This window comes from Lupinus angustifolius, chromosome LG08 (assembly GCF_001865875.1).
Source record: "Lupinus angustifolius cultivar Tanjil chromosome LG08, LupAngTanjil_v1.0, whole genome shotgun sequence".
In the NCBI taxonomy this organism is placed as follows: domain Eukaryota; kingdom Viridiplantae; phylum Streptophyta; class Magnoliopsida; order Fabales; family Fabaceae; genus Lupinus; species Lupinus angustifolius.
This window is the reverse complement of record NC_032016.1, coordinates 5,495,656-5,512,368: the sequence shown is the minus strand read 5'-3', so window position 1 is coordinate 5,512,368 and position 16,713 is coordinate 5,495,656. Positions and strand designations below refer to the sequence as shown.

Below are 16,713 nucleotides of genomic sequence, written 5' to 3'. Positions count from 1 at the left end.
TAATTTATCTAAATGATTAAATACTAACAACAAGCGTTGGTTCAAGTAGTACATGCTTGATTCCCCTTAAGCAAGAACCCGGGTTTGAGTCTTGTGGATGGAAAAAATGCCTGTTGGAAGAGTTAGCCTCACTTACCTGTGGATGTTCCCGGCTCGGACAGGATTACCTCAAGTGCGAGGATACTTGTGGGTAGGGGTGTTCAAATCCAGACCGGTCCAAAACAAAAACCGCAAACCGATCCAAAGTAGACCGAAACCGCAAAAACCGAATGTATTTGGATCGTATTGGATTTATTTTTTAAGGACCGACCGGTCCGGTCCGGTCTTCGGTTTCACGTCTGGGATCCAGACCGGACCGATATTATTAAGTTAACTAAAATATATCACATAAGCATTAAGCAGTAAGCTAAACACAGCAAAAACGCATATAAACTGTCGTAACAATATGAATATTGATGTTTCTAATCTTGCTATTAAAAGAATCAAACTTTTCTTCATTGTTCTGGTTACTACCTTGTTGGTGTTGTAGGCTAAAATTGAAGGAATTTATATGTTTATATCTAAAAAATAGACCGATCCAAACCGGACTGAAACCGCATATAATATTTGGACCGGATTGGATCGGACATCTTAATATAAATGGACTGAACCGGACCGGACCGCATACTAATTACGCGTTTGGATCGGATGAGTTTTTGCTTAAAACCGATCCAACTGGACCGCGAACACCCATACATGTGGGAAACAAAAAAAATGATTAAATACTAAATTTAATTCTGTTTAAAAAACTGTTGACCCTCACATAAATGAAAATAGACAGGAAATAAATAAAAAGAAATAAAGAAGATCTCCGCACACAATAACATGTGCCTGATAAAAAAATCATGAGCTTCACCATAAAATTATTTCTTACTAGAATAATGATAATAATTACATAAAAGTATTATTATTATTTTAAGTTTAATATTTATGTATATTAGGGTAAATTTTTTGTTACTTGGTCAGTAACTTGGAATATAATATATCATTTACATATATTAATTTTATTTAAGAATTAATAATAATTCAATACTTAAATAATTGAAGTGAAGTGTGTATTAAAAAATATTCATACTCTCACTACATAGATAATTTTTTATATTAATTTTAGACAAATTTTTTGAGGAGAAAATACATGTTCAAACATACATACTACCTGTGCTTATTTTCTTCATGGAAGACATATATAGAAGTAGTAGTGTATTCGTGGATGCTTGTATTTTAAATAACAATTTTTTGGTCACCTATTTTATACTATTAATGAAATTCTTTCATCATGTGCATAAAGAAGTAATCCATTTTAAAATGGTGAGTGACGATCTTAACAAATATTGATGCAAGAAATCATTCCAAAGATAATAAGGAATGATTGCCTAGGTGTAAGGGAGTGATTGCCTATGAGTTTTAATAAATTGAAACAAAGACAGTAAGGGAGTGATTGCCTAGATGTAGATGAGGTGTCTGGGGTGGAAAAAGAGCAATGTTCATCAATGGATATGAAGCAAACGCTACTTTTCTGCCCCCACCATTCTATTGTTACTGCCAATTTTGTCGGACAAGATCATCTGTCTTATAATTTTCTTATCCCGGATCAATTAAATTTCACAAAATTTTATAAAATAGTAATTTTTATTTTTAGAATTTTTCTTTTTAAATGAATAAAACTTTATAATTAGTTTAGTACACCAAGTAGAATATGAATAGAAACATAGGATCCTCATCCAATTTCGTCACCTCCACTATGACCAGTCACACTATAACAGAAAGAAAAATGTATGTTTCATGAACACCTACTTAATGATGTTTAATTCAATGCCTTTTTTACCTAAGGAAAACATGAATACAAGGTAAGTCTAGATAAAAAATAGATGTCTGTGGTGTCAAATATTTGGTGTATAAATAATTGGGATAGTAAAAAAATGAAATTACGTTAATTACCATATTGTCAAAATATGATCTCAAACATCATGTATCCATAACTATATATATATATTTCTTTGTGGCTCCATGACTTTATCTATCTTTCGGTAGCACCATCACAATTATTTATATATATATAAGGATTATGATCAAAGCTGAGTGGTGATGAGTATAATGATTGGCTATGAATGAAGTCAAATCCACTTGATCATTATGCAAATGGACAACGGCGTGTGCCATGCAGAGTCTCAACCTGTTCCTGCGTGTGGAGGCGTGTGTCTTCTTTAATTGCTGTACATTACTCCATTGGTCATTAATTAAACTTGGGTTTGCTCTATCACCGTCCAGATGCTTCAACTCAGGCATTTATTGCCTCATGCAATCAAGCGGCAGATTTCAATGAATCACATTTAGGCTATGTTTGGTTAAAGAAGGAAAATGAAAGAAAAGAAAATGGAAGGAAAGAAATTTGAAGGAAAGAAAAGTAGTAGAAAATGGGATGATAATTTTATTGTTTGGCATGATTGAAAATAGAAGAAAAGTGAGAGGAAAGAAAATGCATACTTAAACATAATATATTTAAAATGACATAAGTGTCCTCATTATATAACTAAATTACATAACTAAATATTTATTTAAAATGACAATACATAATTATAAAATATGTCTAATTTTTAAATACTATTTTTTAATATTGCAAATTACATAACTAAATAATTTATTTTTAATAATATTGATTAATATTTTTAAGTTACTAAGTTTAATATAATAATTTATGTTTATAAAATTCAATAAAAATCATTAACATCTTATATTTTCTTCTCACCAATGTATCTAAGTAAAATATAACTAATTTTTTACAATCACTTTTATATTTTTAAAATCTCACTTCTATATATTTTGCGTTTTGCCTTTCTAATTTATTTATTATTTGTCTATTTGTTAGTAATTATGTTTATTTTTTTCTTTTCATTCCGGACAATACACAATTATTATTTATTTTGAGTTTAGAAGCAACGAAAATAAAATTAAGTTAACGAATTTCACATCAAAATGAATATAAACAATTTTTTTACTAAATTGTATATATTTTCACATAGATTGTAGTTCTTTAAATTCATTCATGATGAATGACAAATTTGAAATATTTGAAATTTTTCTCTCATTTCTTAATTTTCTTCACAAAATAGGGAGGAAAACTTTTTATGTGGGACCCATGCTTATTTTTCCTTCCCCTCATTTTTAGTGTTGAATCAAACATAATGTTAATTAAGCCTCATTTCCTTCCTCCTCTTTTCTTTCCTCTTTTTTTTCATAGAACCAAACATAATGTTAATTAAGCAGGCAATATTTAAATCTGGCACAACTTGATGGAAATTCCCAATCCACAATTGGAAAGGGCTCCAACGGTTAGAATCATAATTTAGTGGCCTCTTTAATGTGCACCGAAATTGGCAATCCTTCAAATGATCAACTTTTGGAATTCGAGACATTTACTTCAACTTGAATAAACTTAACAAATAAAATAATTTTAAAATTTAACAAAATCTCATTTCCCCCCAATATTCTAGTACTAAAAGAGAAGCTCTAATAAATAAGATAATTAAGCAAAGAAATATGATCGAAACAATGTCTTGCAAGATGGAGACTGTGGTATCTGAAACACATTATTTATCTCTTCTTCTATAGTGAAGAAGAATATGATGAAAAACATACATATGTTGCTAGGTAGTGCCCAAACGAGTTATACATAGTGATGGACATATCTATATATAAAGATGCTAAATACCCATCATGCATGTGTGGAGAGACAATTGCAAAGTTAGGGTAGCTCCTCCTTGGTGACCAATTCTTCAGTCACATTCCCATTAATGAGAGGGTTAGAGACTTTGATCTCATTAGAATAGTAATTTTGTAGCTTAGAACCAAGGCCATTCTCAAGTGATGAGTGTGTAGGAATAAGACATTTTTGTGCTATGACAACAGAATTGATAACCTCATTGGTAGGATGAAACACTGAGAGGACTTCAAACCCTCCAAGATCAGAAGGATTAACCACTGGATAGAGAAAAGCCCTTGCACCATGGGCACTCCTAACCATCAAAAGTGCTCCTTTGGCCATGTACCTGGCCAAGTGCTTGACGATTCTTTTCTTTGTCTCGATGTCCATTCCAACAAGTGCCGCCAAGTAAACGACTTCATAGTCTTCCAAATCATTTGTCACATTCGATATATCATTGGTGTGAAAAACCATACGCTTCGACAAGTCAAGGTCAGAAGAGACCAATCTCAAGGCTTTGGAATTGGCCAAAGGGTCAATGTCATAGTTATGAAAAGTGGTGGTCGGTAAATGATTTGAGGCCAACACAATTGAAGTAAGAGGAAGTGGACCTGACCCCACAAAAGCAATTTTGCTAGGGGTTTTGGTATAATGTTGGTTAAGGATAGTGAATTCAAGGAGACCAAGTTTAAGGTAATTGGAATAGTAAGGGAAAATATTAAGATGATGGAGTGGATTATCATATGAATTACCTAAGATGGCTGAGTAGTGACTCTCCAAAAGGCCTTCAGCTTCACCACATAGCCTTATAAGTTTTGTTCTAATCTCTTGAACATTTGTGCTGAGTTTAGTAACATCAATAGGGCTAGGTGGCATGCATGTATGAACAAGTTGGGTGAAAAGGCTGTCCACATCTTTGCAAGGTTTGAGACTCTCTAGGGTTGAGATTTGATCATATAACTTGCATACTTTCTCAATCAACAACTCTTCCTCACAAACCATGTTTACACTAAGAAGTTATGGCTCAAGGGTACAAGTATAGAGCTAGAATTAGAAAAGGAACACTTACACACTCTTACATATCACAAAACAATGAGAGTGTTGAATATTTATGCTCATTTGTAAGCCCCGCAACCACCTTATTGGGATTGTTTAGTTTTAAATAATATATTTATTGAACACACAAAATAGTAACCATAGTCAGCAAGTGATATGAATGTAAAAATATTATCTTTAACTTCATTAAATACACCATTTCGAATACCATTTTTTTCACTTATCCGTTGCCTACAAAACTGTTTGTAAAATATTTTATAAGCAAGCTCACCAAAAAGGTAATTTGGAGGGAATCAAGATAACTTATATGTACTTTTGAAAAATTAAATCAGCCATTATTTAGTTAATCATTTTTTCTCCACCTAATTTAATAATTATTCTTAATTTAATTTTCAATTTTTTCTCCATTTTCTCAATGCAATACTCTCCGTTTGTAATTTTCCATAGGGTGTAAAATTAGGCTGTACCTCAACTCTCTACTTTTGAATGTATTTACTATTTACCTTATCCCAGTAATTCTTCTCTTATTTGAATTTGAATCAAATTTAAGGACGGTGGAAAATTATCTCTAAGAAAAATATGACAATTTAATTGGGTATTTTGGTTAAAGGTTTTTAATTTTTACGGAAATATAGTGTCCTACTAAATCATTTTACTCAAAAAAAAAATGACATATATCACAAGTGTTACTTTATTTACTAATAATTGTTTTACACGTTACATTCTATTTTCATGTAGAAATGAGGATTTGTGTAATAATTTAATATGAGGATATATCACTACTTTAATTTTTATACATCTTAAAGTATGTTTATATTCTTTTTTTTGTACTATCAAGAGTATCCTTACATTTTTTGAGTAAGAAATTAATCTCTTTTAGATTCATTGATGTCATTCCTAACAAATATCGCTCTTAGGAATCAAACTCTCAACATTAAGATTCAATATAGTCTTACATCATTAAATTAACATATTGTAAGTTTATTTATATTTGGTTTAATGTTATTTATACTCAAACCTTTTGGATAAATTCTAGCTACAAAATACAAGTATTATATTTGGGGTAAACGGATTTTGAGGCTCCCAAGTATCGACCGCATAAACAATCAATGTTATTAAAATCATACCGGTTATCAAACTGGTCAGGATAATGGTACATTGGTTTAGTGGTTCAACGAGTGATTCAGTAATTAAACCGCATATTGGTTAAATCTGACAAACTTGCTTATATTTATATATATGTAAACCTATAATAAAAAATTTCCAAGATGTTGATACTCAAATTTATAATCAATGTTCATAGTTTACAAAAACAACTTTCATACACAAACACATTTAGTGCCTTTGAAACTATGGGATGAAATGATGAGACTCAATTAATTTGTCACTTTATTTAATATAATTTTTTTTTGGAAAATGCTTCATCCACTTCACCATCCACCGTTTCTAACTTTCTCTATTTCCAATCCATTTCATTCCTCTATTTTCAAACCCTCTTCTAATTTTGTCTCTCCAAAAAGTTTCTAACTTTCTATCTTCTCTCTTTTCAATCTCTTTTCTAATTCACTCTCTCCAAAAATGTTTCATTTACTCCTTCTATCTTCTCTCTTTTCCAATCTATCTTCTCTCTTTTCCAATCTAATGCTCATTCCATTATTTCTATTTTCTCTCTTCCCCAATCCCTTTTCTAACTCTTTATCTCCAAAAATGTTTTTTCAATATTAACGTCATTAACTATGAAAGATGGATTTATGAGAAGATGGAGATGCATCATACAAATACAATGAGGGATTATTTTCTGACTTTGTATTATTTTATGTATAATTTATTTCTTATTTGTCAAAAAAGTAAAATAGAAATTAAGTTTATATTTTCTGGGTCAATAAGAATAAAAAAGTACATGAACTTGATAAAACATCTACAGAAATAAGACCACATTCTTCCTCAGCAGAGGTTCCTCAATGCAAGAATAGCTAGATTACTAATATGTGGATGAGTTTCTACCTTAGCCACACAATTGTAAGCTTGTTTTTTATTATCTATGTTATTTTAGGTAATTAGAGAAGAGAAGAAAAAAATACAAATTACAATTTTAATGCAACTATACAATTTTAAATTGTCAATTAAATTCAAATTTCATCTATTTAAAAATGCTAAAGAAAACAAAGTCACATTACTTCATTATGGTAAAACTTATTTAGCAAGAAATGTTTAATAAATCTAACATGATATCACAATTATGAATTAACAATATAATATGAGAGATTAACAATATAACATTATAATTTAACAACATAACATCATAGTCATGTATAATAACATACATATATAATTAACATTATCTATCAATGATGTTAATGTATATACATACATATATATATATATATATACATATATATATACATATATACACATATATATATATATATACACATATACATCTATATATATATATACACATATATATATATATACACATATATATATATATACATATATATATATATACACACATATATATATATACATATATATATATATATGGCGAGTCAGGTAAGAATTCCCGTATAAAAATTGGACAACAGTAAATCAGTATCTTACAACTGTCATAAATGACTAAGATTAAAAGTTAGATATTGGTCATATGATCTCACTTAAAAAATTCTCATGCATTTATAGCTTAATCTTGATTGCTTAAATAAGATCAAATAGTTCATATTAATTGTACTTATTTCTCACAATAGTGCATTATTATCAAGTGAGCCTTATATATATATATATATATATATATATATATAGATTTATAAACTCAAGTGAGACCAGTTCTCATATAAAATATGCGAGAACAATAAATTCGGGCCTTTTGTTATATGATAGTCACATGTATGTAATTTTTAATCTTAACCGTTCAAAGAAGATATAATAGTCTATATTAATTGTTCATATTTCTTATAATAGCGTATTATTCTCACACGAGTCCCCCTTATATATATACAACAATACACACAAGACTGACTCAAGTGTGAATAGTTCTCATATAAAAACTGAGAATAATAAATATTGGTTTTATAACCAATCATGAGTTGTTGGGATTAAAAACTAATTATTGATCACGTGATAATGATATTTGCATGTATCTTTTAATCTTAACTGTTTAAATAAGATTCACTGGTTCAGATTAATTGTTTTTATTTCTTATAATAGTATGTTGTTCTCACATGAGTCAGTATATATAGTGACACAAATAAAGACAATTCTCATATAAGAGAACAATAAATTTAGGCCTTACAAATAATAATAGATTTTAGTATTAAAAGTTAGTTATTAGTCACATTATCACTTAAGAAAATTATGTGCATATATTTTTCAATCTTGACGTTCAAATATGATCTATTGGTCTCACACTAGTGCATTGGTGGGTCTTACAGACAATCAAGTGCATGTACTCACGAACTTAGGTATCCATTACCTGGATCTAGACTCATTTAATAACGAGTTTTAAAATATTCAATTGAGTTGTGCATTAGTCTAAAAATCGAGTTGTCCATTGGTCTAAAATCATGAACCTGAAGCCATCCCATTACATATATTACAACATAATGTCATTTATACTCTAAAGAGCCAAAAAAACCGGATGCACTTCCATGCCCAAAATTGGCAACAAAAAATGAAGAAAAGAAAGCTGGGTGCCTATTTTTGACTTGGTAGAAGTGAGAATTATTGCATAATTATAGCCATGAAGGCAATATGAACCATGCATGAGATTGCGTTAACAAGCGTAATTGGCTAATATAGACCGGTAATTAATTGACTTTTGTTTAGTTTCATACATAAGAGTAAGAGCTAGCGTGTTCATCAATATATTACAAACGAGCAATCTAAAATATTCTAGACTATCATCAAAGCTATAAAACAACAACAAGGATGCATGTTTTTCTTATATGGTTATGGAGGAACTCGTAAAACCCATATGTGGAGAACTCTAACATATGTGTTGAGATCTCAAAAACAGATTGTGTTAACTGTTGCTTCTAGTGGTATAGCTTCTTTATTGTTACCAGGAGGTAGAACGACACACTCTAAATTCAAAATTCCTGTACCAAGTGTTGAGAACTTTGTTTGAAACATTCATCAAGGTTCTGAACTTGCTGACTTATTGAAACAACCAAAGTTAATTATATGGGATGAAGCTCCGATGACACATAAGTTTTGCTTTGAGGCACTTGATAGAAGTCTTGCAGATATAATGGGTACAAAAACAAATGACTCAATTTTATTCGGAGGAAATGTTGTAGTTTTTGGAGGTGATTTTAGACAAATCTTGCCAGTAATTCCAAGAGGGTGTCATTCAGATATTGAACATGCAACAATTAACTCATCATATCTTTGGCATCAATGTAGAATTTTGAATATTACAAAGAACATGCGTTCACAAAATAACGACAATGCAACAGAGATTAAGGAATTCTCAGAATGGATACTAAAGGTTGGGGATGGAAAATTATCAGAGCCTAACGATGGTTGTGTTGAAGTTGATATTCCAGAGGAACTTTTGACTCTTGATTTTGATAACCCAATTGATGCAATAGTGTCCAGCACTTATCCGAACTTACATCTTCACTACAAGGATGTACAATTTCTGCAATCTAGATCAATACTTGCATCAACAATTGAGATTGTTGACCAAATCAATGAATATGTTCTAAGCATAACTCTTTGGGATGGTTCTGACTTTGATTGAGATTTTCAACCTTCAATTGGAAATTCTGGTGGTCTTCTCAGTATTTGGAGAAATGAGAAATTTCAGATAATCTCCATTAAAAGCGGTTAAGGTTACTTGGGTTTTATCAGCAAGTACTCTAAAACGGATGAGCTTTGTGTTTTAATAAACATTTATTGTCCTTGTATCAACGGTGAGAAGCGGGAGGTTTGGTGTGATCTTGAACAATGGAAGCTTGATTCTAACATTGATCTGTGGTGTTTAGCTGGGGATTTTAATTCCGTCAAGCTTCTTAAGGAGCGAAAAGGTAGTGAACACCATGGGCGCCTTAAGGAAATGTAGGATTTTAATACTTTCATTAATAACATGAACATTTTGGATCTCCCTCTTACTGGAAGGAAATATACTTGGGTTAAAGGTGATGGTAAAACTATGAGTCGACTTGACAGATTCTTAATCTCTAACGCTTGAGCTCTTAAATGGCCTAATTTACTTCAGAAAGGGTTGAAGCGTCACGTCTCTGATCATTGTGTTGTTGTTCTCTATGATAATTTTCATGACCGGGGTCCGAGACTCTTTCGGGTTATTAATACTTGGTTTGAGGATAAACATTTTCCTACTTTTGTTGAGAATAATTGGAATAAGCTTTCATGTCATGGTTAGAGTATGTTTGCTCTCAAGGAGAAACTCAAACAATTAAAAGTCATCCTGAAGAAGTGGAACAAAGAGCATTTTGGGGACATCAACATCAAAATCAACAAGGCTGAAATGTGGTTCATGAGTTTGATATGAAGGATGAATTGGTGGGCCTAAATGATAAGGATAACACAAATAGATCTAGGGTTTAGGCTAATCTTTGGCATGCTCGGTCGCTTCTTCATAATCTTACTTTTCAAAAGTCTAGATCCAAATGGCTTAAGGAAGGTGATTCTAATTCTAAATACTTCCATGGTCTTATGAATAGTCGGAATCGTCGTAACTCCATACATTGGCTCAATATCCAAGGTGATTGGATTGATGATGTTTATGGTGTCAGTCTGTCAGACATGGGATCTTTAATCACTTTGAGAACCTTTTACGGAACAGAGCAGAAATTTGTTCGACCTTACATGGTGTTCCTTTCCATCAATTAGATTCTTTGGATAATGATGTGCTTACTGCAAATTTTGATGACGAGGAGATTAGAAATTCTATATGGGATTGTGATGGTGGTAAGAGTCCGGGACCTGATGGTTTTAACTTTAAATTCATAAAAACCTTCTGGAATATAATGAAGAATGATATCATTTCTATGGTCCGGGAGTTTCACGTTAATGGTAAAATCTCCAAAGGTGTCAACTCTTCCTTCATTTGTCTCATCCCGAAGAGTTTCAACCCTTAGCATGTGGGTGATTATAGACTTATCTCCCTTATTGTATGTCTTTACAAAATTCTAGCTAAGTTGCTCGCAAACAAATTATGAAAAGTGATTGGCAAGGTTATCAGTGATAATCAATATGCTTTTTAAAGGTCGTCATATTCTAGATGGTGTGGTTGTCCTCAATGAAATCATCTATGATGCTAAGAGAACTGGCCATCAATGTGGTATTTTTAAAATTGACTTTCAAAAAGCTTTTGATTCGGTTTTATGGAGTTTCCTTGATCATATGATGTCTCAGCTTGGCTTCTGCCAAAAATGGAGGGTTGGATTATGGAATGTTTGTCTACTGCTACCACGTCTATTATGGTTAATGGCAGTCCTGCGAAGGAGATTTATCTTCAACGCGTGCTGCGACAAGGAGATCATCTTTCTCCTTTTCTTTTTCTTATTGTGGCTGAAGGTCTTTATGGTCTCATGCAACAAGCTACTTCTCATGGCTTTTTCACACCCTACAAGGTGGGCCTGGAAAATATTGAAGCCTCTCTGCTTCAATTCGTCAATGATGCAATTCTAATTGGTGATTGCTCTGATCAGAACATTTGGACTTTGAAAAGTATCCTACAGTTATTTGAACTCACCTCTGGTCTTAAAATTAACTTTTCCAAATGTAAATTGCTTAGTTTAAATATTGTTGAGGATCATACCAAACGATTGGTTGATTATCTTCACTACAAGCTATCTCCTTCTGCCTTCTCTTACGTGGGTATCCCTGTGGGTGTAAATCATAGAAGACAATATACTTGGAAGCCTTTTATTGAAAGACTAAAAAGTACACTTTCTTCGTGGAATAAGAATCGTATCTCCTTTGGTGGTCGACTCATCCTAATTAATGTAGTCCTCTCTTCTCTACCTGTGTACTTTCTGCCTTTTTATAAAGCCATATTACTGTTATTATTTCGATTCAAAAAATTCAAAGGGATTTTCTTTGGGGAAGATCTGAAAATCTTAAGAAAACTAATTGGGTTAAGTGGGATAAAGTTGTTCTCCTAAGTCTAGGGAGGTTTAGGGGTCAAATATATTCACCTTTTTAACCTTGCTCTTCTTGGTAAATGGAATTGGCGTCTTCTTAATGAGAGAGATAGCCTCTGGTGCAAAGTTTTGTGTTATAAGTATGGTCATGACTTTGCTATTACTTTGGTGGTTGGGTCTAGATCTCTCCATCTTAAGAAATCTGCTTGGGGTAGGGATTTATGCAACATCACTCCTAGGAATAATTCTAATAATCTTTGGTTTTGGAATGGGATTTCTCGTCGCATCGGGGATGGGTCTAAGACTATATTTTGGCATGATAATTGGTTTGGTTCTAATAATTTGTCAACTAGGTTTGGAAGACTTTTTTATCTGAGTCTGCATCAAAATGCTCTCATTAATGAGTAAAGTAGTTGGTCTGAGGGTACTTGGATTTGGAACTTCTGTTGGAGGCGTCATCTTTTTACTTGGGAACTTGAACTAATTGATTCTTTTTTGCAGGAACTTCAAAAAAGAGTGTTACAGGAAAGTGCTACTGATTCTTGGAAGTGGCACCATGACAACTCTAATCAGTACTCAGTCAAATTTGTTTACGATTTTCTCACTCAGCACCACCATCAATCAGCCATCAATATCAACCATCTTTGTCTTCTATGGAAATCCAAAGCTCCCTTAAAAGTCATTACCTTTGCGTGGAGACTTTTTCAGGAAAGGATATCTACAATGGTCGCACTTCATAAGAGGGGATCCTTTTATCTCATGGAGGTGGTCCCTTATGCCCTTTCTGCAACGAGTATGCAGAAACTCCATATCATCTATTTTTTACTTGCAACCTCACATCTTTGATTTGGCAGCTCCTATGCAACTGGTTGAACATCAGTATGACGCTTCCTTCACAACCTATAAACCATTTTATTGCTCACATGGGTATGATATCAAACAAAAGTCGTTCAAAATTTTGGAGTATCATCTGGTTAGCTTCGAGTTGGGCTATTTGGTTTACTAAGAATGACTTTATTTTCAATTCTGTCAGTCCTTTTCCTCCGAAGATTTTTGAAGCTACAAGAATTTATTCTTGGTTGTGGGTTAATGGTGAGATGGGTAATAATTCTTTTCCTTACTCGGACTGAGTTTCTAATCCAATCTCTTGTGTTATTATCATAGTATAACCAGTTCTTGGTCTTCTTAGTTTCGCTTCTTTTTTCTTTTTGTAATTATCTTCTATTACTAAGATTCTTTTTCCCGATGAAAAAAATATATGTACCATAATAATATCTATCTAATGTCAAAGAATAACTTTTATTTGTTAATGTGAGGGGTTTCATTTTTATTAGAATTATAGTGTTTAATTCATGATATTAGTGATGAGTCATTATGATGATAAATATTTACTCCTACATGCATGCACATGCAAGTGCAGTATAATACTTAATCACTCTGCATGAACATTGTGGACCTCAAAGTATGAATTTCAGTCACCAAAATCTCTCACGACTCTTCTGCAACTCTTCTCCATCTCTTCCTCTTTCCTCTCCATCTTTATCATTCAAACATCCAATTGAATCCGAAATAAATTCGTGTGCTTGCTTTTTTCGACAATCCCCTTTGAATGCAAAAGATGCATAGAAAGTAAATGATTTTTGTTGGATGATTGAAAATGACTACTCTAGATTTTCTTTGAATAATACTACTCTAATGAATAGAAATATGTTGCAAAACTAGAAAAATATAATATATTAACTAAAGAGATAAATATTCATTGTTTTTTCTATTTTTTCTTCAATATTATTAAAAATATAAAAGCCCTCTTTCAATACACTTAATCAACATATACAACTATTCTTGAATAAGTGGAGTTAGTTCATATTAAAAATTTAATAAATTCACAACATGATACCATTTAGTAATTCTTTCAAAAGTATAATTCTTTTTTAAGTATATGATTAAACAAGTAATAAAAAAGTTTTACTACACGATATTGTGACAAATAAGTTGTTGAAAAGTCAACTAACAACACAGTTTTAAGCTTTAAGCATAACAATTATGCGAAAATAAAATTTAAACTTAAATAACAAATTTGTTCCAACATAAACTAACAAATAACAACTATAATAACAATAAACATAATTATAAATAAGTTGAATAGAACCTCATTTTTTATCTTAAAAAAATACTCATTTAATGTTATTTTTAAATTGATTGAAATGAATGAGTCAATCCAAGCAAGTTGCTAATTTTATACTCAAATTGATCCATACTATTTTTGGTGCATAATTAATAGAGGTGAGTATGGGTCGGGTAAGGCTTGTCCTTACTGACCCTAATTGTTGGTTGTACTATTTTTTGAATCCGGATTCAACCCTAGACCTAAAGTTAACACACCCTAAATATAGACTGAGTCAATCTTTAAACCTGAATCCGATTCTAGATCCTATTAAATATAATGCATACTCATTTCAGATAAAACTTTCTCAATATTATTTATTATTAGAAATGTGTAATTTCACATATAAAATGACATATCTATATATATTTTTAATTATGTAAATATAATGAAAAAAATTAGAAAATTAATTATACTTTCGACCAAAAATGTGACATTATTGTGTACAAATTTGAACAAAGACACATATAAACATAATGAATAGACACATACAAACATAATGAATGAATGACCATGAGACAGGTTGGAATGAGACATGTTTGGTCCTTACCCGGCCCTAGACACGATGAGACATGACCCTATTTGAGTTCGATCATAATTGAGTTGTATAATCGAGCCGTACCAATTGAGTCTTGCTCACTCCTAATAACTGGATTAAAAAGTAGCTCAAACTGATCAACGGTCCAGTTTCTATATAATGCTAATTTAGTTTTTTTGTGTGGTAGAAATGCTAATTTAGTATATACTAACTTATTTGGATTATAGTGAATAGTGTTACTTTAGTCTGTTAAGTTAACAGTTTTACACTTCGGTTCTTTATTTAGCTACCATTTTTTTTGTGTTTGTGTGGATGAATGTTATGTTAGACCAATTCCAATCAATCTAAATAGAACATTATAACAACATTATGTAAAAACTAAGGTACGTACATTGGGACTAATTAAGAGTGTAAACATAATATTGGTGAGATTTATTAAGGTGCGACAAAAAAATAATTAAAACAATTAAATAAGACAAAGATAAATGAGTAAAGTAAGAAAAACGATTAATTTTTTTTTGCCAAAATTATAATTTGCAAGTTTTCCCTTTTATGACTCGAAATGTCAATATGTTTTCTTATTGAAGACGACAATCTTTCATGGAATCATGTTAAGTATGTTTCTTGAGAGAAAAGTAGAAACCAAGAGGATTCCCAAACCTAACTCTTAATCATGGAATTTATGTTCCATTTTTATCCCTAGCAAGTAGAGCACGCAATATTTGAATACCAATTTTCCTTTCAAAATTTTGTACGACAACCCTAAGTCGTTGTGTTTGTTTACTTTTTTATAGTACTTTCTTATGACCTAATTCATATTCAGGTATTGTTGGGCCGTGATGAAGGAATTACAAAGTTAAAGAAAATCTATTCTAATTCACCTCATAGGAGCTACACTAATAGATAGTTAGAAATTATATTAGATCGATTAAACGTTGTTGGAGAATATTGAAAAATAATTTTTCATTCGCTATAAGAAACATATATATCATGGATTGCTTTCTAAAAGAAAAAAAAAACCCAAAATTTTAGTGCTCTTGCTTCATGATTCAGAATGCAGGAAAGTTAAGTGTGGCATGTGATATTTAAAACTATATATTAAATGTTTAAATTATTAAAAAAAATGATTATTACTTTTCAAAATTTAAAAATTTAGATAAGAAAACTGACATCAAGAAGTATATCAATCACTTATCAATTATTATTAAAAGTATTTTTTAGAATCAATTTTATTTATTCGTTCCGTACTTTAAGTAAATTAAAGTATTCCTCCAAGTTTCAATTTTCCTTCCACTTTTCCAGTTAATGTGATTGAGGATCTCTTTCATAACTTCTGGGGTGTGCTAATTCATCATAGTTATTGCATCGTTTGGGTTTTCATGGAAAATTTTTTCGGGGGAGCCAACCCTTTTTGTCTTAGCTAGAGACTAATGCTAGACATAGTTAGGGGTGTCTCTTTTTAGCGGGGGTCTGGTGGGCTTGGAGGTGGCGCAACAACTCAATTTTCGGAACGACTATTTGGGACATGCCTTATGTCGTTAGGATTGTGCATCATGATTTGGTGTTCTATTGACACTTATACATATGATGTTACTATGCCTTCAATTCATTGGTGTCGGCCGAAAAATGGTAGGGTTAAAATTAATGTTAATGGCAGCTGCAATCTGAGAGATCAAACTATTGGAGGGGGTGGTGTCCTTCGTAGTGAATCATACATTTGGTTATTAGGTTTTTCTAGAAAATTTGATATTAGATCTTCCATTCTCAAAAGGTGCATGTCTAGAGGTAGTCCACATCATTTCTCAGAAGGTGTATGTTCGCTTAGAATAACTATCTCGAGTTCTTCACAACATTAGTGGCTCGCTTAAAAGAAATTGAGTTGTTCATATTAAACATATCTTAAGAGAAGGAAATATGTTGGCGGACTTCATGTCTAAACCTAGTCTTGGTCATCCTCAGAATATTAAATTTTGGAATTCATCGCCTACGGAAGCCCTTTCTATCCTATAAATGGATCTTGCTCATATGCATAAATGTTTTTTTGTTGCCTTTTCTTTTCATTGTATCAAAAAATACTATTATTCCATATTAATTCATCTTATATCTC

At 31.6% G+C, this 16,713-nt stretch overlaps 1 protein-coding gene across 2 annotated transcripts; it reads right to left on the bottom strand.

Annotated features, from left to right (window-relative positions):
• LOC109353753 (nicotianamine synthase-like) lies at positions 3,611-4,879 on the bottom strand. 2 transcript variants are annotated; one of them, XM_019596122.1, is made up of 2 exons: positions 3,924-4,878; positions 3,611-3,836 (listed from the first exon to the last, which is right to left on the bottom strand). In XM_019596122.1, exons 1-2 carry the CDS (start codon positions 4,739-4,741, stop codon positions 3,782-3,784), a joined length of 873 nt encoding a protein of 290 aa, XP_019451667.1. In that variant the 5' UTR covers positions 4,742-4,878; the 3' UTR covers positions 3,611-3,781. The 2 variants fall into 2 exon arrangements, with proteins under 2 accessions (XP_019451667.1, XP_019451666.1); XM_019596121.1 differs by having other exon boundaries at positions 3,611-4,879.